Below are 27,782 nucleotides of genomic sequence, written 5' to 3' on the forward strand. Positions count from 1 at the left end.
TGCTGCTGTGCTATTGCCCAGTGCGTGCAGATTGTTCTCGGGTTTGATGGCTTCGGGGAAATTTAATTTCTGCTTTTCAAGCTCAGTTCGGTGTTTCGGGACTTACTAAAGAAGCTTTCAATTTATTATTTGACACGTCTGCTGCAGACCTCTGACTTCTTCCCAATAACTTGAAGAGGTGCCAAAGAAGTGCGTGCGGACAACCAAGCAGTGCGCGTTTTCCCTCTGTCTCTCTGAGTCAAGTATTTGGATTTGGCAAATCAAAGTATTTCAACCATTTTTATAGCTGGTTGGTTTTACTTTCTTTCATTTTGTGTTATTATATTTTTCTTATTAATAAAAACACTCTTAGCCACTTGCATGGGATTACGACATCTCATCAATGAAGTCCGGCATCAGTTTTAAACAGACCGTTCTCTTTTAGAAGAACAAGCAGGTGACCGACGAATTTAAGATGACAAATTTGATTGTTTTTATTCTGTCATTATCAACGTGTCTGTCTGTGGTAAGTGTGACACAACAGTACTTTTATTTTATATTTCGTTTTTATGCGTGGTGATCAAAATGCGCACAAGGATGCATCTCAGAGAAGGGCTTTCTAATACTTGAAACTATGAACTATAATACATATAAAGATATAATAGAAATGTACCTCAAATGTGTGGCATTACGATTGATGCATTTGATAAGAGGCTTTTGTCCATATAGGGTATAGGCAGCTGAACAGTGTACACTACTGTGTTGTAATTTATTACACCATATTGCTCTCTGCAGTCTACAGAAGTTCAGCTCTTGATTCAAGCAGCATTTTTCACAGTCCAAAGAGATATGGTATCATATCACATAACTGTAATGAATAGGGTTGTGCTCTTCAAACCATCAAGATCCCATTTTGCCATAATGCTGACATTGGAGTTCCCTCTTCCCTTTTTATCCACTGTACAGGTCAAATTCTAGACTAGGTCATTTAATCTTTCAGCTAACTAGCATCCTCATGATCTACCCCTCAAGGACTGCTCTGAATGGACCATAGATATAGTTAGAGGACACAACATTGTATCTGTCGCATTATGGCGTCTGTGAGAGCATGGGCAGCTCCATTGAGGTAATCTCCATTTTTTTATTTTTATACTTCTATAGATGGGTTAGCTGACAATGTCACGAAAATAATGTGCATGCTTCAATGGGGAAGAAGTATGTGTGTTGTTGTGATTCTGGATGGCCAGAATGCTAGCAACAATGACAAGAAGCTGCCATGTGGGGAATTGTAGGTCGCTCGTTTCAGCTAGTTTGATCTTGTTCTTGATACCATGTCTTGTTTTGAGGTGAGTTGACTGATGTCAAGTCTATGCCAATATGGCCAAAATTCACTAGCTAGCTAACCAACAATGTATTTGAGAGACAAGTGCTCATTGTGAAAATGTATTTATGTTTTCAATAAACATTGGAAACGAAATATAGTTTACAATTTGTCAACAATCTAAGCCAACCCCTTCTGTTTTGCCCCATAGTTGAAGACACATCAGTTTTGTTGCTAAACAACCAGCCCGTCTATGAGTTGGTAAAAACAACTGAAATGGTGCATACTGACACCTGGAGTGTGTTGTTTGAACAGGTATAAAGCCAGGTTGTTGAGTTACTGCCACCACAATAGAATGTTAGCACACAAGTATAATTCCTTGGCTGATCCCTCCTGATGACCTGGATGGAATTATGTGATCCTTCCTAAACCCATAGGAAGTCCCACCCAGTTGACTACTTGAAAATGGTGAAAGTCCTCAATGGCGCTGCCCATGCTAAAACCGACTTTTGGGCACTAGTCCTCTATCTATCTCTATGGAATTTACCCATTCAATGCTGTGCCTATGTTGGCTTTGCCCCCAATGTGTGGCAGAGTGATCGGGACACAGGTGTGAATGGGGGTCTGGTCCCATAGTGCATCTAATGAGCTTTTACCCATCAGAACAAGAGATAGCAGCTGTTCAGTGTCTGTTTGACGCAGTGTATTCTGATGTAATGATGTGACTCATGTGAGAGTCATTTACCTAGAAATACTCTTGCTGTTAACCTCACAACAATACACAAAAAGGTGGAAATTAGAAGCCATATAGATTATATGGCAGAACCCCTCTCACATAAGATGTTAAACTCTGAAAACTGGAGTAAAATAGGACTGTCTGCTGTCTGCATGGTCTAACAGTCTAGACTATTACAGATTTTTCTCAAACCCTATTATAGTGCTTTTTACTTTGCTTGAAGGCACACTTAATATGGGTCACCTGAAACACGCCAGACTTCACCATCTGATTAGGCAAGCAGATCCCAACAGGTTCTTCTCTATAGCACACTGGTAACCTGAGTGCCAGTCTGTTTGTGCTATCATGCTAACAACTTGTCACTCATTGTCATGCTGTTTGGCTTCACAATGACCAATGGTGTTGGCAAAAGCACAAACAGATCTGGGACCAGGCTAGCACACTGGTAGCTAATATGCTGCAATGCACCTCAGGCATGTTCAGTGTCTGTAGCACACAGGTGCTCCTATCTGTTTAAAACATGCTGTAGCGAGACCTCATGCACCCCAGCCTATGCACCTTTTGGTTTGGTATGGTGCCAATGTGCTTGATACAAATAGGGCAAAACTGGAGAGTCTATCATCACATAGTGCTAGAGGGCAGCACTATTTGCCAGTACAAATGAACCCCCTCTCTCAAAATAAGTTGAATATTTTGTGTATTTCTTGTCATTTCTCCTCCACCAATCTGATGAAAGCAGAGTTTTCTCTGGATATTGGATTTAGCAAATCAGCAAATAATCATTAATTTATCACATATTAATATGGGTTATATAGAAATCCAACAAGTACAGTAGCTGCTGAGAATGTTGACGTAATTTGTATGTACACCCCATCTCTCTACAGTGGAGTCATTTCATATAAAAACTTTAGCACTGTATGTTGAGGCACGTACAGAAGCTCTTAATAATATAGCCTGTCTATCTATACAGTATGTATTCATGTTTAATACAACACAGAGTGCTTACTTTGTAATCCATGAAATGGAGGACATATTGTACTGTACAGAAATACCTATCTGAGCATCATTTGAATGTGCTGTCTGTAAGCAGCTACAAAGATCATTTCAAAATCAGACCTAATTTAGTAATAGGCCTTCTCTATTCATTTCTAAATAATTAGCAGACTCTCATGATTATCCTGTACTTCTAAAGATCCCAATCAGCAGATCATGATCAACAGCTGCCTAGATGTGCAAGTGTCCTGTACATGACATGACAGCTAATTGAAATGGTTGCTGATTGCAATGAAACGTCCTTGACTCTCAAGTATAAAGCATGTTGGAATCGTCAAACACTAAGTCAGTCTGTCTCATTCAATAGTCAGTGCCTTCTAATCTCATCTCATTGTGCTTTACAAAAGCAAGTCCCATGCCGTCTCAGGTCAATGTGAATTATGAAATAGTAAGGTCTAGCTACTGCCTTTCATTGAATGAATGACTATTATGTCACAGATTTAATACGGTATGTGCCAAATCAGTATGATTAGTGTAAAGCTGCTATGTACCAGTCCTGGATTCACAAGTCCATCTGGCTATAGACAGATAAACCGTTTACAGAGCATCTTTGGACACAGATTCATCTGTTAGGGGAAAGTGATAAACATTAGGGATTTATTTGATATTATTGTATGAATCATATACTGGAATAGGAATCAAAACATATTTTTGGATAGAGGATGATTAAAAAAAAAGCTGTGAAGTTTGTTTATGCATAAGAAGTGCAAAGGCTTACTGTGTGTCCCCAGTGCTTCAGTGTTTTTAGCTTTATTAGTTACAAATCAGCTGTGGGGTATAGTAATAGCAGCTTAATACATTTCATATCAAAATGTTAGGCTCTCACATTTTAGCCTGAAGGTCTGCGTTGAGTTGCATTTACTAAGATGTCTTACGTACTAAGATGTCTTACATACTCTGCACTTCCTCTCTCTCTCTCTGACGGAATACTAGGAATTAATCAGAGCAATATCTTGTATGTAATGTGTGTGTACCACAATTTGGTGGAGCAAAGAAGCGTTAAAAATACATTCGCTTTAGCAAAACATACAGGAGATGGGATTGCTGCTGCATTAACATATCTGTAGCCACACACGTTAGTGTTGTGTCCCTAATGGCACCCTATTCCCTAAATAGTGCCCTTTAAAGGGAATAGGATGCCATTAGGGACGGAGCCTAGTTGTAACGGCCTAGGCGACGGTTGGTGAACCCAGTAATTAGTGGTGAGTGTTGTGTGCAGCTTCATTTAAAAGGCCTTGTAGCCTACTGGGAGTGGGTCATTGACTCTGTCTCAGAGATAGACGCTCCCACCACTGACCTGACAATCACTGCCATTTTGGGGCGAAACTGTGAGAGTCCCGGGTGTGAGAGTCAATATCTCCTCTCTCACTGCACACTCATGAAAGGTAGCAGTGCCCTCAATGCCCTTCCAAGCCAGCCAAGAGAAACATTCTGCTTCAAGTGCGATGTACAGTGCCTTGCAAAAGTATTCATCCCCCTTTGTTGCTTTTCCTATTTTGTTGCATTACAACCTATAATTTAAATTGATTTTTATTTGCATTTCATGTAATGGACATATACAAAATAGTCCAAGTTGGTGAAGTGGAATGACAAAAATAACTTCGAAAAAATAAATAACGGAAAAGTGGTGCGTGCATATGTATTCACCCCCTTCCCTTTGCTATGAAGCCCTAAATAAGATCTGGTGCAACCAATTACCTTCAGAAGTCACATAATTAGTTAAATAAAGTCCACCTGTGTGAAATCTAAGTGTCACATGATCTGTCACATGATCTCAGTATATATACACCTGTTCTGAAAGGCCCCAGAGTCTGCAACACCACTAAGCAAGGGGCACGCTCAGGTTTTCTGTTTTATTGTCTTATTTCTTGTTTGTTTCACAATAAAAAATATTTTGCATCTTCAAAGTGGTAGGCATGTTGTGTAAATCAAATGATACAAACCCCCCAAAAATCTATTTTAATTCCAGGTTGAAAGCTTTCAAAAGCCACTGTAGTTTCTTTGGATGTGTCTTCAACTATGAGTGTAGTGTAGTTCTGTGTGTTTGCCTTAGAAGAGTCCGGAAGTCATATTAGTCATTGCCTGTGTTCCAAACAGTACCCTTTTCAGTATTTACACTGTCCTACGTATTTATTTGGACAGTGAAGCTAAAACGTTTAATTTAGCTCTGTACTTCAGCATTTTGGATATAGCCCTTTCCTGCAGTCAATGATCAAAAGTGACCTCTTTGGCCTCATGGATGGAATGTTGTTAATATTTTTCATAATTTCATAATTAATAAAGATTATTTCCAGTTTCCATTTAGTGTAATATTAGGATGCAAACTCAAAATTGAATAAATCTCAACTGTATATCTGACATGGTACAGATGTCTTCTTATTTTTAAGCCCCCAACCATGTGTGTGAGGTGTATACTTTTGTTTCAAAGTAGATTTGTTTGACTACCAAGAAAACACTCTGTGTGACCCTGATTTAGCCCACTGCAGTAAAAGGTTATGGATAATCATTAATGAATCGTGAGTAATGATGAATGAGAAAGTTACAGATGCACAAAGATCATGCCCCAAAGACATGCTAACCTCACCATTACAAATAACCAGGGAGGTTAGCATTTTTGGGGGTGGTATGATATTTATGCCTCAAACTTTCTCACTCATCATTATTAACGATCCATTCATGATTATCCGTAATCATGGTAGCATCCACATTAATGTAGAAGTGTTCAGAAACATTATATTCTTATTTACAATAAATGTGACTCCAAAATGACACAATACATTATTATCCATTCATTTCTATTGGGCACAACATAATCTGAAACAACCAAAACAAACTGCAAATGCATACAACAAGTTTGTAGAGTCACAAACTAGATGTAGTCATTGCGTGCTAGGAATATGGGACCAAATACTAAACTTCTGACTAAATGTAATACACTATAAGTTATTTTTTTTCTAAATACTTGACACCTTCAAATGGGGGGACTAGATATATGTAAAGTGCTTTAATTTCTAAACGGTAAAACAGATATGTATGAACATACCCTCAAATGAAATGTGACATTCTGTACTGTTGCTTCATATTTGATCTCAAATCCAAAATGCTGGAGTATAGAGCCAAATTAATAGTTTTAGCTTCACTGTCCAAATAAATATGTAGGGGAGAGTAGTATACTACTTTTGACCTGGGCCCATAGGGCTCTGGTCAAAGGTAGTGCACTATGTAGGGAATAGGGTGCCATTTTGGATGCAGCATTGAGTTCCCATTGACCCAGTGCGAGGTCTCTTCCGCTTGGTGCCCCCGATTGCTTGTTAACGCTTCTGACAATGCTACTTGGTGCCGTGTGTGTGTGTGTGTGTGTGTGCCCCCTGAGACGTGCTCTCTGTGGCACACAGTGTGTATCTCGCCCTTTCTGTCACATGCCACTTGTTTCTCCTGGCAGGGATTGGGTCTGTTTAGCAGAAAAAGACTAACGTGAAACAACAGTTCATTCTGATGTTCAGTCTGTTTTCAGGCCACTCTCTTCCTGCAGCACACCTCACAATGGCACACTGCCCAGTTTGACTATTTTGTTCTTCACACTCAGGCCATCATCCCTTTTCTCTGCACTTGAATCCTCCAGAAAAGGGCTAACGTGGTTCACACCCACACTGATGCACACTCACTCACACACAATGTCAACACACAGCCAAATGTACTGTACGTCATCACATATGTGTGAAACCCTTTAGGGCTCTAGGGAACGTATACAGTTCCCATTTAGGATGCTGAAGGTGTTTGTTGAGGAATTCCCTACTGCAATATCTCCCAAAACCACATACTAACACTGTTTATTTAGTGTGCAACTTCATGATGCGTAAACATATTGGTTATTCTATCCATCTTCTCCATTTACTCATGGGAAAAGTTTTGTGATTTCTCACCTATTTTATTCTACCTCTAATGGGAATCTCTCTCCTCCAGTAAAACTTCTCATTTATTTATTCATTCATTCATTCTCTCTCGCTCAACTAACCTATGTAGTTAGGAAGGTGGTGTTATCATGAACTGCTGTGTCATTTAAAAACATAAAATAAATGTATTTAAAACATGATCTGATTAATGTGATGTATAACAGCTAATGGGATAACCTGTCCCTGATATTGTGGATGTCTTGTTTTATGTCTTGTTCACTGGTGTTTCCCTGCATTCTGCTGCTTAAGAAAATATATGATGTCCTGCGAAAAACTAGTTGAATCTACAACGTAAATTAACTACACCTTTCTTTCTACTATACAATTGATCTCTTTAATATGATCTCAAAATATGAGTCAATTGAAGTTAATCAAACTTATATTGCATTTTTTTTTATTAGGTGAGTGGAAGACATCCAACATGTAACTTCCTCCTGGAGCTTGAAACAGACCAGGAAGAATGTCTTGTGAAGCTGAGGGACCAAGAATCTTCAAATTACTCCAAAGGTAACATCACAGAATATTTTGATTTCACATTCATCTCGCCTCATCAGACAGGATAAACCATGGGTTGCAAATAGATTTCTGAATATTTCGGGAATTGAAAGATTACAAGCTACATAGATTTTTATGTCACCCAATTAAATCACATTTATGAAACTTTTAAAAGAAAATATGAAATGCCACCTATTCAAGTGCCTTTGAAAAGTAAATGTCAAATTATATGAAGACTTTTAGTAGTTTTACAGTGTTTCCTAGTCCAGATAAGCCCCACAACTCAGATTGTGACCAGAAACCTTTGATGTATTGCCACTTTCCATTAAAATCTGAATAGCTTGCACTTTAGTTATACTTTAGTAAATGTTGTACATAGTGAACGTTCTACAACTCATGCTTATGAGCATTCTCTCTATAATTAGGGGTTCAAGCCAGCGAAGCTGGGTGAAACCCTATTGTATTTGTTGACGTTCATTATTATTATTATACCGGTTGTTCTTGCGAGGAAATGTAACATGCAAATTCCTGTGAGATGGTAAGGCCGAGGAGGGTGCAACTTCACATGTTGGTAAAGGCCCATAGTCCACACCCTCTCATGCGATGCCATGCCAATTGGCCACAAGGTGGCGCTATAACAGGCGATTGAAATTGCAAATTTGAAACATCACGTCCCTCACCCCATATGACCTAGAGTCCTGAAATTCAGTGCATAGGTCCCTCTTCTCACAAGGAACAAATGTACCTCAAGGACCCATAAGGTCCGCCATGATGGATTTTTTGCCATTTAAAATTTTGTTAAAAACACTTAAATTACATCTCCTCTGGAACCACTGGGCCGATCTGGATGAACGTAACATACGGTATCTATGGACCAAGGTCTCTCAACACAATATTTTCCAGACTAGTATGTCAAACAACATGGCCGCTACTAACTAATAAGCATTAATGTGGGAGTGGTCTGGCACATTAATGCATATATATCAGCGACGGATATTTGTAATGTAACCAAACTTGATACACATGTTCCAAACACTGTCAAGACTCAACATATGCAAGTACATTCAGATCGATAAAAATGGGCACATGTTTATATATCTTGATCTGTTTGACTCAGAGTGATGAAATTTGGCACATATGCTCAGGCATATGAGTCTAGCTAACCTGTAAAGTATTGTTCATTTTGGCTGCATGGTGGTGCTATTGGACAGGAAAAAACATTCATTCAAGCTCATTGGCTAATAGAGGCCATATTGTTTGAGCCAGAGTCCTGGAAAATGTTGTGTTCAGAAACATGGGCACATGTACCAAATTTGGTGCAGATCGGTCCAGCGGTTCTGGAGAAGAAGACATTTAAAATAGTCAACATCATTACAATTGGTCCAAAATACATCAAAGGCATATTCCATTATCTGTTTGATGTTTTAGTTCTGATATTTGGCAAGCATGGTAAGGATTACAGAAGTAGCTCATCCTAGGACAATGTGTCGAGTTTGTCCTGATGGTGGCACAATGGGCCCACAACTTGAACCCCGGCATTTCTGCTTGCAGTTATAATAATAATAATAATTATTATTATTATACTAAACTTTATGCCTGGCAGCCCCACCATGCTGCCGACTCACTATATTGACACTTTACTGTGAGTTATAACCAAGGTTGTGCTACATAAATTAAACTAATTGGATGAAGAATTACTGTGAGGTGTCAAGGGAATTAGTGTACGTTATCAAAGACAAGAGAACGTGTATAGTTTAGTTGAAATTATACATTATTTCGCAATGTAACTTTTGTCTTCTTTCACCATAACATGAGCATAGGTATAAAGCAGTTCTTATTGACAATATTAAGTAAAATATGCATTGAAAGTACCCAGTTACTCCAGGAACAGATCATTTTTCTGAACATAAAATTACATAAGAGAACAATTTGATTTCATTTGACTTCATTATTAGATGTATGCCTTTATGTATTTTTCCTACCATGTGACGTCCTATTTTGTATTCCTTCAATAATATCTCAATCTCAAAACCTGACCAATGTATGTTTCTGAGCCTTGCTTGAGTGTACTGTGCTGTTAAATTAATATATTTTATGCTATCAAGCAGACACCTTCACCAAAGCGATTTACATCAGTGAGTGCATACATTTTCATATCGGTGGTCCTACGGGGAATTGAACCCACGACCATGACGTTGCTAGCGCCATGCTCTTACCAACTGAGCCAACTGTACCATGGAAGTATAGAGAGCATCCAGGTCAATAATAAAGGGAGCAGGGATTTCATGCATCAGTTACCCTGGTATTGGAATGAAGCCATGCTTAATGCAAATCAATAATTGATTTGTTCTTGTTGTATAGCCCAATGTGATTATGAAACATTTCTTTCTTTTTTTTATTGATTAGCGCCAGTGCGCACTGTGGGTGGCAATGTGCTCAACAGTATCATCTAAAAGTGTGATACAGTACAGTACTGCCATTATCATACATTGAATCACAGTTATAAAGATACCATACAGCAAGCAGGAGCTGCACTTGAAATAATATAATTGTGTGTGTCCCAAATGTCACTCTGTTCCCTACAGTGCACTACTTTTGACCAGAGCCCTGTGCACTATAAAGGGAATCGGGTGCCATTTGAAACGCAGCAGGACACACATTATACCACTCATGTGGGTCACATCATGAATATGTATTTTTTTATATTTTTTGTCTGTGTGTCACAATTTTGTTTTCATTGAATTATTTCTGTCTGATGTTAGTTAATAGGTTTATTTTGATAGAGCTGGCTACATTGTTTACTGATGGGGCTACGTTTTACTGAGCTTAGGCCTAAGCGCTCCATTTTTGCCACTAAGTTGCTAAAAAGGGTTGTACTGTTTTAAGTCTGCCCTTGGCGCTTTCACACCCTTTTGTTTCATAACAAGCTATTTCAGGAGTCATGTTTCAGAGAAAGGCTTTCTAAGCCGTGGTCGTCCTCCTGACATTGGTGAAACAAATAGATTCACACATTTAGCCACTTTCACTCCCACACAGAGAATCTATCATATTGTTCCAACCACCAGGAGCGTAATGGACTACCATTCATTCTGAAAGAGCCTACTGTATAGTGAAGTGTATATTGTGCATACACTACTGGATGTACAGTAGGTGAGCATTGATCATATACAATAATTATATGATGCTATCCATAAAATGAACAACCTATAGAGCAGGGCTCTCCAACCCTGTTCCTGGAGAGCTACCGTCCTGTAGGTTTTCACTCCAACCCTAATCGAGCACACCTGATTCTAATAATTAGCTGGTTGATAAGCTGAATGAGGTGGGTTACAACTGTGGTTGGAGCGAAAACCTACAGGAGGGTAGCTCTCCAGGAACAGGGTTGGAGCGAAAACCTACAGGAGGGTAGCTCTCCAGGAACAGTGTTGGAGAACCCTGCTGTAGAGTGTATGGTCTTGAATCACCTATGGCAGAAGTACAATTTCAACAGTTGCATAAGGCAAAGTTATGATAAACAACCAACTGTTTTATTTATTTAAATCATTGTATTTTTCTAAGACACTGCTGTCTGATCTCTTGACAGGAGTAGGATGCAAAGCGATCTGGGATAACATAGCATGTTGGGACCGTGCAGAGGTTGGAGAGACTGTCACTAGAGAGTGCCCCAGGGTGCTCAAGATGTTCTTTGGCAGAAATGGTACAGTATTGTCATTTCTCATACATTAATTTCGATATCAATGTCAAAGTCACATTTCTGGATGTTTTTGTGGGAGTGTTCTGTTCTCAAACCCCACATGCAAAGGGTAGTTTGAGATATTCCTCAAGCAATGTTCTCGTATCATCTGTGATGACTAAAGCTACACTACAATGTTATGTACGCTTTTTTCGGGTTAGAGCTTACGCCATGTTCGGGCTTTGGATTCACACCAGACCCATGTTTCTCATTTCACAGAATTACCGAGGTGTACAGACCATTGTAATGTAGATGTTCTACCTTTTCGAGTACATTGAAAGCCAGGGACAAAAATGGCCCCCAAGTTTATATCGTTATTTTTTATAAACTGTGGCACTGAAACATGGTGAATTGCACTAAGCAAGGTTCAGAGAATGATCTGTTCTGCACTGCATGGATTAGAGGCAAAATGAATCACGTCTGCTCACTCCATAATCTCCAATGGCCCATGTGGCAGACTAGGATGCTGTGGAGCTCTCCACCTTCCCATCAGTCTGGACGAATCTGCACTGACACGTCATTCATTATAAACTAATTACCCAGACAAAAAGGATGATAAATGATGCATTATACTGTTAGATTATTGGATTCACTTGAAGACAGGTTCCAGTCCTATGATGAACGCCCCACATTCAAGATACACTACGTGACCAAAAGTATGTGGACACCTGCTTGTGGAACATCTAATTCCAAAATCATGGGCATTGATATGAAGTTGGTCCCCCCTTTGCTGCTATAACAGTCTCCACTCTTCTGGGAAGGCTTTCCACTAGATGTTGGAACATTGCTGCGGGGACTTGCTTCAATTCAGCCACAAGAGCATTAGTGAGGTCGAGAGAGAGAGACCCAGACCATTATTCCTCCTCCACCAAACATTACAGTTGGCACTATGCATTTTATACACCTGTCAACTACCGGTGTGGCTGAAATAGCCGAATCCACTAATTTGAAGGGGTGTCCACATACTTTTGTCTATATAGTGTACATCTGAGTTAAAACTAGCTGTGTGAAATTGATAAGGACGAGTTGGGCATGTAAATTGGCTTGGAATACTTTTTGTAACAGAAACCTCTGGGGAGCCCTATAGCACCCGTCAAACCTATGACTAGGCAGGCTGCTGTGGCAGGGTCTGTGTAGAGTATACTAATGGAGTGCGACATGCTCATTCCGATCACAGAAGTGGAGAAAGAAAGAAAGAGGCCTGTGGTTATACATAGTGTGTGGCAAAGTACATTACAGAACATTGCACACTGGGTTCAGGCACTGCCATCGGTTGCGTCCCAAATGGCACCCTTTAACTTATATAGTGCACTACTTTTGACCAGGGACGATAAGACTGGTCAAAAGTAGTGCACTATGTGAGGAATAGGGTGCCATTTGGGATGCAATCATCGTTGTCTCCTCGAGAATAACACAGAGAGAATAAACACAGTCTCTCACATCCTCTGTTCCGCTTACATTCTCCCCCTGCCCCTGTCTGTCCCTGCCACAGAGCAGAGCACACTCCAGACGTTTATATCTCCAGACGCATTCTCTCATCTAGACCTCTGTGGAATGCCAAACCCAAGAGAAGAAACACATTCAATATTCAACCGACTAAGTTGAAGGCTCCTTTGAATCAAGCATTGAACGATGATTGTTCTTCCCAGAGTGAGAGGTTTTTGTGAAAAACCAATCTCTCAAAATTACATCTATTTGCCCTTGAAAAGACTGTCTGAATGTCTTTTAAAGGCCCAGGGCAGTAAAAATTCAGTTTTCCTGTGTTTAAAAATAATAATATTGTACAACAGCTGATGAAACTAACACTGTTAAAGTGTGAAAAAAGTGGATCAGTGTTTTCCTGATAGTTGCTGGTTGAAAATACAATCTACACAGGACTTTCTAATCAGCAGGTTTGCATGGGTGGGAGTTTCTGCTTGCTGGGTGACATCACCAGGCGGTAAATTGGTTAATAGACCAATAACAAAGAGAGTTCCAAACGTCTCTGCCAATAACAGCTTGTTTTCAGTTTTCCCCTCCCCACTCAGACCACTCCCAGACAGTCCTTGCAAAATTCTTGCTTGAGAAATAGTTTTTTGCTAAAAAGCTATTTTTGTCAGTTTTAATGGAAAACTATTACAGTAAGGTACTTAATTGTTACCCAGAAATGATTTGATATTGATATAAAACAGTCTTTAAAATATATGATAACACTGTAAACAAGAGCCTGACGAATTAAACTTTAATGGAAGCCATCATCTGTCATGTTCAAAATGGGATCACAGCAATTCACTTCAGGGTTGTGTGTGAAGCCAATATTTCAGTCAGCTTGATTGGGCTTACTATCTGTGATAACAATAGAAGATAATCTTGGCTAAAAAAAAATATTTCATCAAACTCATCAGGGAAATCAAATCCCTGCATCTACAAACAAACAAACATGCTGCATGTTTCTAAGACTATGATTTATGAAAGGAATAATGGGTCTGGATAACCATTTATAAAGGTTTTAGAGAAGAGGCAATAGAAACATTTAACTGGCAAAAACAATGTTTTTCTCCTATCCACAGGAAACATAAGCAAGAACTGTACAGCGGACGGATGGTCTGATGTTTTTCCCAACATCACCAGTGTGTGTGGGGCAGAGGAAAAGCATGATAAGGTAAGCAGGGTGATGTTCTTTAAGTTCTCGATCTCTATATCTATTGTCTCTCTAGTGTTGTATCATTATTCACAGTTTGACCAAGAAACGACATGGAAATACAATACAGTAGTCTATCAGATATTAGATATTGCAATGAAGGTGTTGATACATTGGACATCAAAGAAAATAACAAGACAATGTTCTTGTGTGATTGATTTTCCATTGTTTTATATTATATACTATTTTGTTTGTGGTCTGATTTCTGAGTGTGAAGGCCCTCATGCTGATAATGAAAGCTAGCAGTAGAACACTTTGCTAAATGCATGGAAATTCTGTCCTGGGTCTGTTTTGATAGGGAAGGTGTACTGCAGTGTGTGTTTGTGTGCTAACTTCCACCTGATGCCTTGAAATACAGATGAAACACAGGCACCTTAAAGGCTAAATAAAACATCCTGTTCACCATGGCACCCAGCTGTCTCCTCAATCTAAACATTGTACCATCTGTGTCCCAAATGGCTCCCTATTCCCTATAGTGCACTGCTTTTGACCAGAGCCCTGTGGTGAATATGCTTGTGGAGTAACTGAATACTGAATACATGTATTATTATTATTATTATTATTATTATTATTATATTATGTACAGTGAGGGAAAAAAGTATTTGATCCCCTGCTGATTTTGTATGTTTGCCCACTGACAAAGAAATGATCAGTCTATAATTTTAATGGTAGGTTTATTTGAACAGTGAGAGACAGAATAACAACAAAAAAATCCAGGAAAAGGCATTGTCAAAATTTTTATAAATTGATTTGCATTTTAATGAGGGAAATAAGTATTTGAACCCCTCTCAATCAGAAAGATTTCTGGCTCCCAGGTGTCTTTTATACAGGTAACGAGCTGAGATTAGGAGCACACTCTTAAAGGGAGTGCTCCTAATCTCAGTTTGTTACCTGTATAAAAGACACCTGTCCACAGAAGCAATCAATCAATCAGATTCCAAACTCTCCACCATGGCCAAGACCAAAGAGCTCTCCAAGGATGTCAGGGACAAGATTGTAGACCTACACAAGGCTGGAATGGACGTGGTGAGAAGGTGACAACAGTTGGTGCGATTATTTGCAAATGGAAGAAACACAAAATAACTGTCAATCTCCCTCGGCTTGGAGCTCCATGCAATATCTCACCTTGTGGAGTTGCAATGATCATGATAACGGTGAGGAATCAGCCCAGAACTACACGGGAGGATCTTGTCCACTATGATGACACACCAAATGTGTTTGATGGATCCTTTTTGTCTTCTTCTAGTGCCTCTTAAGGGGAAAGTAATCTAAATGTAACTGAAAGTAATCTATTTACATTACTGAGTTTGGGTAATCCAAAAATTATGTTACTGATTACAAATTTGGACAGGTAACCTACCCAACCCTGGTGGTGAAAATTTGGGACGCAGACTCCGAGTTACTGTCATCCTGGTTGGCCCACTACAGCAGATGTTAATAAGAGGCCAAGCAAGTAGCAACAATGAACTAGGAGTAGAAAACATGAAGAAGACTGATGATTCATACTGCTATTCCACTGCCCAAAATTTTATCAGAGATGAGCCCTGAAAAAGGGCAATCAAACTCACGAATGACCCATTCATTTAAGGTAATTTAAATAATACTCCCAACCAGGGTTGGGTAGGTTACTTTGTAAATGTAATCTGTTACACTTACTAGTTATCTGTCCACAATTGTAATCAGTAACATAATCTGATTACTTTAGGATGACTTTCCCCTTAAGAGGCATTAGAAGAAGACAAAAAGGATCCATCAAACACATTTGGTGTGTCATCATAGTGGACTCCCTCAGGTGGAACAAACGTAAACTTGTGCCTTTTTTTCAATGCTGAATTGAATGTCATTGAGGAAAAAAAAATTTTCACAAGCATCCTTTCTGAAAAAATTAATCCAAGGAATTTCAAAAGTATCTGTAATCAGATTACAATCGTTTGCTGGTAACGTTGCTGAATACAGTTTGTTTTTTTGTAATCAGATTACTTGCAACCCTGCTCCCAACACCAGTAATTCTCATTTGACATACTGACTGAAGTAAAATTGCTGGCCACGATTCCCTCCCATTCACTTGTTTTATTCAGATTGGGGCAATATCAATACCTTGAATAGCCTATTGTGATCGCTTTCTCTCTCTTCTATTGGAGGTTATCCAAGATGCGCCTCTGGTCTGGATCACAGGGCCATCGTTAGCACTCTGCTGATCTCCATCTGAAAAAAAGAACTCCTACTTTCCTAAATATTAAATATACTGAAAGGTTTTCCTTTAGCTGTGTGGCCATTAATCCGTGAAATTCGACAACTACTCTCACCCAAGCCTTTCCCCCTGTCCGTTTGTGTTAAGGCCAAGTCCAGTCTTTCGGAAAGGTAAATTAATCTTCTCACTATGAAAAATAGATAGGAACACATGTTTCCTCAATTACTTGTTTCACACCTATAGTTAATACGTTTTGGGCTGCAGGTAGCGGGGCGGCAGGTAGCTTAGTGGGTAAGAGCGTTGTGCCAGTAACTGAAAGGTCGCTGGTTCTAATCCCCGAGCCGACTAGGTGAAAAATCTGTCGATGTGCCCTTAAGCAAGGCACTTAACCCTAATTGCTCCTGTAAGTCGCTCTGGATAAGAGCGTCTGCTAAATGACTAAAATGTAAAATGTAAACTAGTAGTGAAGCCAGGAATTATTGAAAGTGGTGGAGTGGCAAGAAGTACCAAACGATGCCCCCTGCCATTACCAATATAGTGCAAGCTCTTTGGGACCCTGCCTTTGGGATGTAACCTCTAGCCTGAGTGCCAGTCTGTTTGTGCTATCATGCCAACTCCTTGTCACTCATTGTTCTGTTTGGCTTGACAATAACAGCAATGGAGTTGGCATGAGCACAAACAGATCTGGGACCAGGCTTTGTAACCTCAACTTTGGCTGGATAACCTTTTCTTATAGTTCTATTTGAAGAGGAGTTATGATGTTCATGGATGTGTGATGTTCAAACCTACTCTAACCTTAATATATATTTTTGAGGCCGAAAGTGTGATATCTCATTGACATTCTTTGCTAAAGCAATTATCTAAGTTTGACAGTATATTAGGTTTTGTCTATCATATACAGTACATCAGTTGCATGTTGTGTGTCCTCTAAAGGCAATTTACTAAGAACAACGTGGCGGGGTGACCACTTTTTTGTTGTTTGAATCCCAGATTGCCCCTTTAAGAGCTCTGTGACCAATGCTGCAATGCTGTTTCCCACTAATACACTAGATTACAGTTGCGTTACTTGTCTTTTTCGAGTTGAGGTCAACCCTCACTTACGCCCTAGAGAGCCAATTCAGTCCCTGTGGCAGAGTCAGAAGTGGCAAAGTCTCCTAGAGGGGAAACATTGAGGACTCTCGCTTGTTCCTCTCAGAGCGTAAAGCTATTTTTAAAAATGTATTTCTAGGGCTATTTTTGGTGATACAAATGGGCAGATTAGCGGCCCTTTTGACATGATGATCACTGGCAATTAGACTGGAATCAATCCAGACAAAATTCATTAACAGTTTTGCTGTGACAAATTATTTCTTTGAGGTATTATTATGTATTATAAAACGGGTAGTTTGGATCCTGGATGCTTATTGGTTGATAGTTGTTAGGCATTTTCCGTGGATAACTGTCAACAGTTCCATATGAATACACTTGGAAAGTGTACTGAAGACACCTTGCAGTTTTGATACGTACTTCGTAGTGAAGGTGTGTTTAATGTATCAGTTGGGGTGTTTTTGTCGACTAAATTTACACAAAGTTTTCTTTCAAATCTTATGGATGAGATAGTATCAAAACTAATTGACCTTTTCTTGGAAGGATGAAAGGTTACTATTCAACTGTATCTGTCATTTCACTGTTTAGGACTGGCTATAGGGATACACTCGTTCTATAGGGAGTGTGTGTGTGTGTGTGTGCGTGCGTCCACGTTTTGTAGAACAATGAGCAATGGAAAGTGTGAAGTGCAGGTGGAGAAGATATGTCACTGCTGCAGGATAGGAGTTCTCTCAATGCTTTTAGAGAGAGTGACTGTTTTACTAAGAGAATGTCAATTTGGCACTGCCTCAAAGGAGTGACTGCGAGCATTGGTGCGTTGGTAGGGTCCTTGTCTGACATTTGTTTTAAAGGAAGTCTCTTTGTTTTTCACTCAACCGTAGTAAAAGGGGGTAAATCAAACATTTGACTAATTTCCTGGGGAAACAAGATAAGAGGGCAGATTTGAGCAGGTCATGTTATTGACAGATTTCAATCTCTTTGAATCTGTGAATCACTCTTTGAGTGGGTTGAATGATTCGCAGTAAAGGCATTGTACTTACAATGGCTCCTCTTAGGGGATGGCTCTTTCTGACAGTAATGCTCGGTACATGTTTTTCTCACCAATGTTTTTAACCAGTTTCTACAGTACACTTTTGTGACTCTGAAAATGATGTTTCTAAAGATCCTACAGTCTTTCAGTTTCAACATGTTGATGTTGCTGGTGATAATTATAGGATATTACATCTGTCATTTGGTGTTACAGTGAGGGAAAAAAGTATTTGATCCCCAGCTGATTTTGTACGTTTGCCCACTGACAAAGACATGATCAGTCTATAATTTTAATGGTAGGTTTATTTGAACAGTGAGAGACAGAATAACAACAACAAATCCAGAAAGATGCATGTCAAAAATGTTATAAATTGATTTGCATTTTAATGAGGGAAATAAGTATTTGACCCCTCTGCAAAACATGACTTAGTACTTGGTGGCAAAACCCTTGTTGGCAATCACAGAGGTCAGACATTTCTTGTAGTTGGCCACCAGGTTTACACACATCTCAGGAGGGATTTTGTCCCACTCCTCTTTGCAGATCTTCTCCAAGTCATTAAGGTTTCGAGGCTGACGTTTGGCAACTCAAACCTTCAGCTCCCCTCCACAGATTTTCTATGGGATTAAGGTCTGGAGACTGGCTAGGCCACTCCAGGACCTTAATGTGCTTCTTCTTGAGCCACTCCTTTGTTGCCTTGGCCATGTGTTTTGGGTCATTGTCATGCTGGAATACCCATCCACGACCCATTTTCAATGCCCTGGCTGAGCGAAGGAGGTTCTCACCCAAGATTTGACGGTACATGGCCCCGTCCATCGTCCCTTTGATGCGGTGAAGTTGTCCTGTCCCCTTAGCAGAAAAACACCCCCAAAGCATAATGTTTCCACCTCCATGTTTGACGGTGAGGATGGTGTTCTTGGGGTCATAGACAGCATTCCTCCTCCTCCAAACACGGCGAGTTGAGTTGATGCCAAAGAGCTCCATTTTGGTCTCGTCTGACCACAACACTTTCACCCAGTTCTCCTCTGAATCATTCAGATGTTCATTGGCAAACTTCAGACGGGCCCGTATATGTGCTTTCTTGAGCAGGGGGACCTTGCGGGTGCTGCAGGATTTCAGTCCTTCACGGCGTAGTGTGTTACCAATTGTTTTCTTGGTGACTATGGTCCCAGCTGCCTTGAGATCATTGACAAGATCCTCCTGTGTAGTTCTGGGCTGATTCCTCACTGTTCTCATGATCATTGCAACTCCACGAGGTGAGATCTTGCATGGAGCCCCATGCCGAGGGAGATTGACAGGTCTTTTGTGTTTCTTCCATTTGCGAATAATCGCACCAACTGTTGTCATCTTCTCACCAAGCTGCTTGGCGATGGTCTTGTAGCCCATTCCAGCCTTGTGTAAGTCTACAATCATGTCCCTGACATCTTTGGAGAGCTCTTTGGTCTTGGCCATGGTGGAGAGTTTGGAATCTGATTGATTGATTGCTTCTGTGGACAGGTGTCTTTTATACAGGTAACAAGCGGAGATTAGGAGCACTCCCTTTAAGAGTGGGAGCCAGAAATCTTTGTGATTGAGAGGGGGTCAAATACTTATTTCCGTAATTAAAATGCAAATCAATTTATAACATTTTTGACATGTGTTTTTCTGGATATTTTTGTTGTTATTCTGTCTCTCACTGTTCAAATAAACCTACCATTAAAATTATAGACTGATCATTTCTTTGTCAGTGGGCAAACGTACAAAATCAGCAGGGGATCAAATACCTTTTTTCCCTCACTGTAGGATCAAAGTCCATTCTGAAAGTACATACAAAGTAGGTTGCTATGACCCATACGCAGGACCTGTGCATTGTATGTTCTTTCTCCTGACTCGTCTTCTATGGTGCTGAAGTAAACGCCTATCTGAGATCAATCATATTTTTTTGCATTTAATTATATATACAGCTTTGACACAGCCAATGACTGTACTGTATGTTCTCTCTCCTATAGCTGCTCTTCTTTATGGTGGTGAAGACGTTATATACGCTGGGCCACAGTTTGTCTTTGATCGCCCTCACAACTGGGAGCGCCATCCTCTGTCTATTCAGGTGAGAGTTAGGGTGAGTCCCAAATGACACCCTATTTCCTATATAGTGGTCAAAAGTAGTGCACTATATACTGTAGGAAATAAGGTGCTATTTGGGTAACAATCTTAGTCACGCACTGTAGAGAGAAGCAGCAGGGTGTTGTCACACACCAGAGATCCTCTGATAAATCATTTCTTTCACCCACTCTATAGAAAACTCCATTGCACGCGGAACTACATTCACCTCAACCTTTTCTTTTCCTTCATCCTGAGAGCGGTGGCAGTTCTTGTGAAGGACGACATCCTCTTCTCTCGCAATCAGTGCTCTGAGCAGCCTTCACTGGTGAGTCAGGTTGTTTATCAGCCTGTATACCTCTGGTTCTTATAGTTAATTGACAATTCCGACTGATATGTATTTGTATGTATTGGTATTGATGTATTTGTATAGATTTGCTATGAAACTTCTTTGAGATTGTGGTACAGAATTCAGTTTCCATTGGACACATTTTGGTTCTTGCACCTTCAGTTCACTCTGATTGTGTTGGTATACTTTAGAAATAAGTGGTTTCCACATCTTTGTCTATCAGAATAAGGACATGGAATTCAGTTTCCATATAGACACACACGTTGGTTATTTTTGTTGAGTGTCCTGTAGTTTCTCTTTGTATAGCAGCACAAGTGATGTACTACAATGTTGTCCCAGATTGGATGCAAGGCGAGCCTGGTGATTTTTCAATACTTTATCATGGCCAACTTCTTCTGGTTGCTGGTCGAGGGCCTTTACCTCCATACGCTCCTGATAGTCATCTTCTCTGAAAATAGACACTTCATCGTTTATCTTCTCATCGGCTGGGGTAAGCTACTCATTAATATATATGCAATGTATCAACAACAGTGAGGAACATGCAGTACATCCAATCCATTCATGCTATCATGTCCTCCCGAGTGGCGCAGTGGTCTAAGGCTAGCTGTGCCACTAGAGATCCTGGTTCGAATCCAGGCTCTGTCGTAGCCGGCCGCGACCGGGAGACCCATGGGGCGGCGCACAATTGGCCCAGCGTCGTCCAGTGTAGGGGAGGGAATGGCCGGCAGGGATGTAGCTCAGTTGGTAGAGCATGGCATTTGCAACGCCAGGGTTGTGGGTTCGATTCCAGTATGAAAAAAAAAAAAATTGATGTATGCACTCACTAACTGTAAGTCGCTCTGGATAAGAGCGTCTGCTAAAATGTCTATCAGATTGTATTCGGTGAATTCTCCTCTGTATTTCAGGAATCCCAACCGTGTTTGTTTCTGCATGGGCTATTACAAGGGTTTATTTTGAGGATACTGGGTAAGTCACCTTGGAAAGCATAAATGTACATGGTTGGTAGGGTGGTGGATTCTTTTCATGTGTGATTGCCAGACAGGGCCGGGGGCGGGGCATTACTGAAAATTAGGGCATTTCATAACTCTAAATTCATAACATACCAACTGCCTCTGTAGCCAAAATGTCAACATTTATAGGCCTATTTATTTTCTGGTTTCAACACACTCATCAAACATTGTAAGCAAGCCAGTGACTCCTAGGCCTAGAGACAACCAGAGAACGAATGATGATGTAGGCTAAATATGCTAGCTAGTTAGCAATGGCGTCGGAAAAAACTAGTTTTTACTTGATTTGAGTTTGTTCTGATGCTGACATCTGCCTCTCACTAACAAGCAGTCAAATTGCCCCATTTTTTGCCCCTAACAGAGACTCATGACAGATCCAACTCAAAATAGCCTCCTGGTACAATGTCTCCCTGCCCGGCGCCCGCAGCCAGTGGCCACTGCATGCAAGTCAGATGACTGCGCTCTTGGGGAGGGGGTCTTTTCTGAGATTCAAGAGCTTATGAAATGACCTAGTTTTATGCACAATTTGTTACATTTCAAATTAAGAAAACAATTCTAAAAGAGATCCGAGTGGTACAGCGGTCTAAGGCACTACAGCCTGGGGCTGTGACCGGGAACCCCAAAGGGCGGTGCACAATTTGTCCAGCACCGTCCGGGTTAGGGGAGGGTTTGACCAGCGGTGCTTTCCTTGACTCATCGCGCTCTAGCGACTCCTTGTGGCGGGCCGGGCGCCTGCAAGCTGATTTTGGTCAGTCGGACGGTGTTTCCTCAAACACATTGGTGCGGCTGACTTCAGGGTTAAGCGAGCAGTGTGTTAAGAAGCAGCACGGCTTGGTGGGTCATGTTTCACGTCTTGACCTTCGCCTCTCCCGAGCCCATTGGGGAGTTGCAGCATTGAGACAAGGTCATATGGGGAATAATAATAAATAATTAAATAAAAATATCGACGAGCTGTGCGGGCACTTTTTCATAAGAGGGCAAAAGGGCAGGTGTTTGGGCACTGGTTGAACCCTATCTGTGCATGTGCCTGTTGCCAGACTTAATGTAGATGTGCTGTTTGTCTTGGATTGTGTGAAATAATTTGATTGTGATTATAAAGTTAATGAAGCGTTGGCAACCTTTGTAATTTTAATGTATTGCTCAAATCAGTTTAAACCAGTTCAAAGTGCTGTGCATAGGTTAGTAAGGCCAGGGATGCATGGCACGTGTTTACTAACATCTTCATATGGGTATCATTTCCTATTCCTTCAGATGCTGGGAACAGAATGATAACCCAATCCCCAAGTGGGTGATCAATGTACCCATAGGCTTCTCCATCATGGTGGGTATCTATCATTTATCCTTCTCTATTGCTGCTAATTTAATTCCCTTTACCACATGCAGGATCAAACCCTTGCTACATCCCAAGCATTAACTAAACAGAATGTGTCCAGGAGATAAGTAAATGCCACACAGAGAATATTCAGATCTGTCATGTTAGGTAGCTAACACATAATGGGGAGCTGATAGGATTGTAACGGCAAGAGCATGTTAAACGTAGTTGCTCTGCATGCGTGTGAATTTATGCTGTGCTTGGATATAGTTCAAGGTTGAACTAGCTTTATTGAACTGTCTGTCTAAACATTGCATTTTACAACAGGTGATTTATATGGAATGATGTACTGTTGTCTTATCTGACTGCATAACACAGCCCTTAATGTATACCAACGCTGGTTATAGCTGAGTTAATTGCCCTTAAATTGGTTGACTGCATTTCTTTTTAACTAAATATACAACATATGTCAATATATATTGACTGGGTTTCCAGGTGAACTTCATCCTGTTCATCAGTATTATAAGGATTCTGGTTCAGAAGCTGAGATGTCCTGATGTGGGTGGCAACGACCAGTCACAATACAGGTATGTGTTGTTGTGCTCAGTCAGTCACTGAACAGGGAGGCCTATGTGTTACTGCACTCAGGCAACAGACCATGAATACTCAATAATGGAGTGTCAACATTCCTGAATGGAGAAATTAAGTGCTCAAATGTTGCAGTATGCCTTTGTGTGTCACTCTGACATATGGTATTTTAGTTGACTTCTCAAGCCAAAGACATAGATATGCAGCATGAAGGTGTTCTATTGTGCAAACTGTACACTGTAGAGTGACAATATAGATTTGTGCTAAGCTATAGAGGTGGTCAGCACAGCACATATTTGCCTTCAGGGAGAAATATTCCCATTTCGTCAGCGAGGGGATTTAAGGGCTAAGAGGCGGCTGGTGATGCTAAGACTGGATGAGCTAGTGTCTACTGCTACAGGATAGTCTACCTTGGTTGGCACTTGGCAGTCAGGGCCCCTTCACGATTTAGAATGTATCTCAAATGACACCCTATTCCCTTCATAGTGCACAACTTTTAGTGCCCATAGGGCTCTGGTCAAAAGTAGTGCACTATTGGTTAAAAGGGTACGCAGCCTTTACTCTCACTTCACTGCAGCACAGACAACATAGAGCCCTCAAAAGGCTCGGACTGCATGTGCGGGTCTGGATGTGGGTACGCAGACCCACGAGCCACTGTGGCCCCTCGTGATTAGTTTAGATATTTTGTGGGCCCCACCCCCATCAAAATGGCCCATCCCTGCTCTATATGCTCCCTATAATTTAATGGGTAAACACCAACATTTCGCCACAACGTTTTGTGGACGTATTAACAACAATTATTATTAAATTATATGCTGAGTATACAAAACATGCTCTTTCCATGACATGGACTGACCAGGTGAATCCAGGTGAAAGCTATGATCCCTTATTGATGTCACTTGTTAAATCCACTTAAATCAGTGTAGATGAAGGGGAGGAGACAGGTTAAAGAAGGATTTTTAAGCCTTGAGACAATTTAGACGAGGATTGTGTATGTGTGCCATTCAGAGGGTGAATGGGTAAGACAAAATATTGAAGTGCCTTTGAACAGTGTATAGTAGGTGCTAGGTGCACCGGTTTGTGCCAAGAACTGCAACGCTGCTGGGTTTTCACGCTCAACAGTTTCCCATGTGTATCAAGAATGGTCCACCACCCAAAGGACATCCAGCCAACTTGGGAAGTATTGGATTCAACATTGGCCAGCATCCCTTTGGAATGCTTTCGATACCTTGTAGAGTCCATGACCCAACTAATTGAGGCTGTTCTGAGGGCAAAAGGGGGGTAGGGGGGTAGGGGGGGTGCAGCTCAATATTAGGAAGGTGTTCCTAATGTTTGCTATACTTAGTGTATATGATTGTATAACAGTGTAGTCTCTAGGTCCCCTCCATAGAGTGTCTCTGTAATATTGTGTGTGTGGTTTCAGGAGGTTGGCCAAATCTACTCTCCTGCTGATCCCTCTGTTTGGCATCCATTACGTTGTCTTTGTGTCTCTCAATGAATCCATGGAAAATTACAAAATCTTCTTTGACCTCGCTATCGGATCCTTTCAGGTAAAACTGATCCCTTTTGGATATTTTAATCTATCACGATATATTCTGGCTATTTTTGGTGCAGTTTTCTCATTTTGGTGACTTTCTGTTGACAGGGCCTGGTGGTTGCCATCCTGTACTGTTTCTTAAACAGTGAGGTAAGCTCTCGCCTTGATTGCTCTTAATTGCATTTTATTCTGGAATTAATAGGTTGTCTTGGGCACTGATGGCTCAGTTAAAAAGATGTACAACAGTGTAAATGATTAGTGTTGACAGTGTTGAACCAGTGTTGACAGTGTCTTCCTTGGCACAAATTAGGATAGATGAGAAGCAACGTGCAGGCTTTTATAAAAGCTGTTGTTTACATCATTGTAATTGACCTCAAACTCAACCTCGACAAGACGGAACTACTTTATTGAAAAAAAATGTACTTGACAGTGATATGTGGTTGTCCCACCTAGCTATCTTAAGATGAATGCACTAACTGTAAGTCGCTCTAGATAAGAGCGTTGGCTAAATTACTATAATGTAAAAGTATATAATGTTTAAAGGTATTTTGTTAGCAGTTAATACAAATGTACATTTTAATTCTCGTTGTCTGCTTTATTTTCATTGTAGTAAAATGATGAGTACAGCATTTTATTTAAAGATTATATAAGCAATGTAGTGACAGATGTGGGCTAGTTTTCCATCTGTGCTAAAATATTTACCTTGCTACTTCAGGTTCAAGGGGAACTCAAGAGAAAATGGCGGAGTATATGCCTCAACTGCCATATGGCCAGAAACTACACCCAGCACAACACCTACGCCTCCAGAAACGGCTCAGAGAACATGGCTCAGTTCCAACGTAATTCTCGTGCTCAGTCCTTCCTGCAGACAGAGACCACTGTACTGTGAGGGCTGCGGGTAAAAAGGGATCTGTCTCCATTAAAACGCTATGGAACTCTGGTTATGGTTGTACCACGGTATTGGCAGAACAATTGCCACAATGGCACTCTAGGATCTTCTAATGAGTTTGTCAAAAAAAACGTGTACCCCGATACAGGGTTTGAAAAAAAAAAACGTTTTTGTGCCCGCAATTTATGGCAGATGGCGTAACAGGCTATTTTTGAACAGAAATGAATAAATTGGGCTATACTGCAGTAATGTCAATATTTGTAATAATTGGTTAGTTTAAGTAAACATTTCATTACTGGATGCCAGGGAGAAGTGCTCTGCATGGCTCTTATACATCTTTATCTCTCTCCTTCTCTCTCCCTCTTCCTGTAGTAAAACGGATTTCACACTGTGGTTAACGACCAGAGACTATATGCTGCGCGTACGGTCCCACGGCCACTAGGGGGTTCCCAACCCAAAAACAAAAAAAATGTAGGAACTCAGTCGGGGTCTCAACTTACTGTTGAGAGTTACAAAGTAGAATACACAAGGTGCAATTTAGAAATATGGTAGTGCATTGCAGTTTGCCACTTGTCATGTCAGTCACTGACAGTCACTCAATTAGCCCAGCTATGTCAGCTACAATGTTTTAGATTGCTGGGTAAGGTAGTCTAGCCAGCTATCTAAACCCTGTAGTAATCATCACCAAATTACAGAGCGGGCACGGAGTGTGCCGAGGGCCCCAAAAATGTTCTCTTCACCTCATAGTGAAAATGTCGCAGTTTTTAAATTAATTTCTTGCAATTCTACTCATTTTGCCATGGGGCGGAGAGAATTCTTCAGTTTCAAAGGTAATATCTTTCAATTCTACACATTTTGCCATAGGGTGGACAGAAATGTTTTTAATAGGATATCTGAGTGAGAGTGACTAACAAAATCAATGGGGCCCCTCCGGTCGGTAATTCGACCATGATTACTACAAGTTTACATAGCTGGCTAGAATAGTTTACCAATCTAAAAAACTTTAGCTGACATGGGCTAATTGAGTGACTGTAAGAGACTGACATAAGAGACAAACTGCTGATGCACAACCACATTTTCGAAATTGCACCTTGTGTATTCTACTATTCTAACTCTCAACAGTAGGTTGAGAACCCGACTGAGTTCCTATTTAAATTTGTATATATATATACAGTGGGGGAAAAAAGTATTTAGTCAGCCACCAATTGTGCAAGTTCTCCCACTTAAAAAGATGAGAGATGCCTGTAATTTTCATCATAGGTACACGTCAACTATGATAGACAAATTGAGGGAAAAAAATCCAGAAAATCACATCGTAGGATTTTTAATGAATTTATTTGCAAATTATGGTGGAAAATAAGTATTTGGTCACCTACAAACAAGCAAGATTTCTGGCTCTCACAGACCTGTAACTTCAATCAATCAATCAATTTTATTTTATATAGCCCTTCTTACATCAGCTAATATCTCGAAGTGCTGTACAGAAACCCAGCCTAAAACCCCAAACAGCTAGTAATGCAGGTGTAGAAGCACGGTGGCTAGGAAAAACTCCCTAGAAAGGCAAAACCTAGGAAGAAACCTAGAGAGGAACCAGGCTATGAGGGGTGGCCAGTCCTCTTCTGGCTGTGCCGGGTGGAGATTATAACAGAACCATGCCAAGATGTTCAAAAATGTTCATAAGTGACAAGCATGGTCAAATAATAATCAGGAATAAATCTCAGTTGGCTTTTCATAGCCGATCATTAGAGTTTAAAACAGCAGGTCTGG

At 40.5% G+C, this 27,782-nt stretch overlaps 1 protein-coding gene across 1 annotated transcript; it reads left to right on the plus strand.

Annotated features, from left to right (window-relative positions):
- LOC121535175 (vasoactive intestinal polypeptide receptor 2-like) lies at positions 1 to 26,925 on the plus strand. The gene is made up of 13 exons (XM_041841967.1): positions 1 to 505; positions 7,444 to 7,549; positions 11,121 to 11,234; positions 13,820 to 13,911; positions 20,243 to 20,340; positions 20,532 to 20,661; positions 21,022 to 21,172; positions 21,588 to 21,648; positions 22,941 to 23,010; positions 23,497 to 23,588; positions 25,013 to 25,139; positions 25,235 to 25,276; positions 25,842 to 26,925. The coding sequence occupies exons 1-13, from the start codon at positions 455 to 457 to the stop codon at positions 26,013 to 26,015; spliced, it is 1,308 nt and encodes a 435-aa protein (XP_041697901.1). The 5' UTR covers positions 1 to 454; the 3' UTR covers positions 26,016 to 26,925.
- Positions 26,926 to 27,782: the final 857 nt, after the last annotated feature.

This window comes from Coregonus clupeaformis, chromosome 21, assembly GCF_020615455.1.
Source record: "Coregonus clupeaformis isolate EN_2021a chromosome 21, ASM2061545v1, whole genome shotgun sequence".
Classification (NCBI taxonomy): Eukaryota; Metazoa; Chordata; class Actinopteri; order Salmoniformes; family Salmonidae; genus Coregonus; species Coregonus clupeaformis.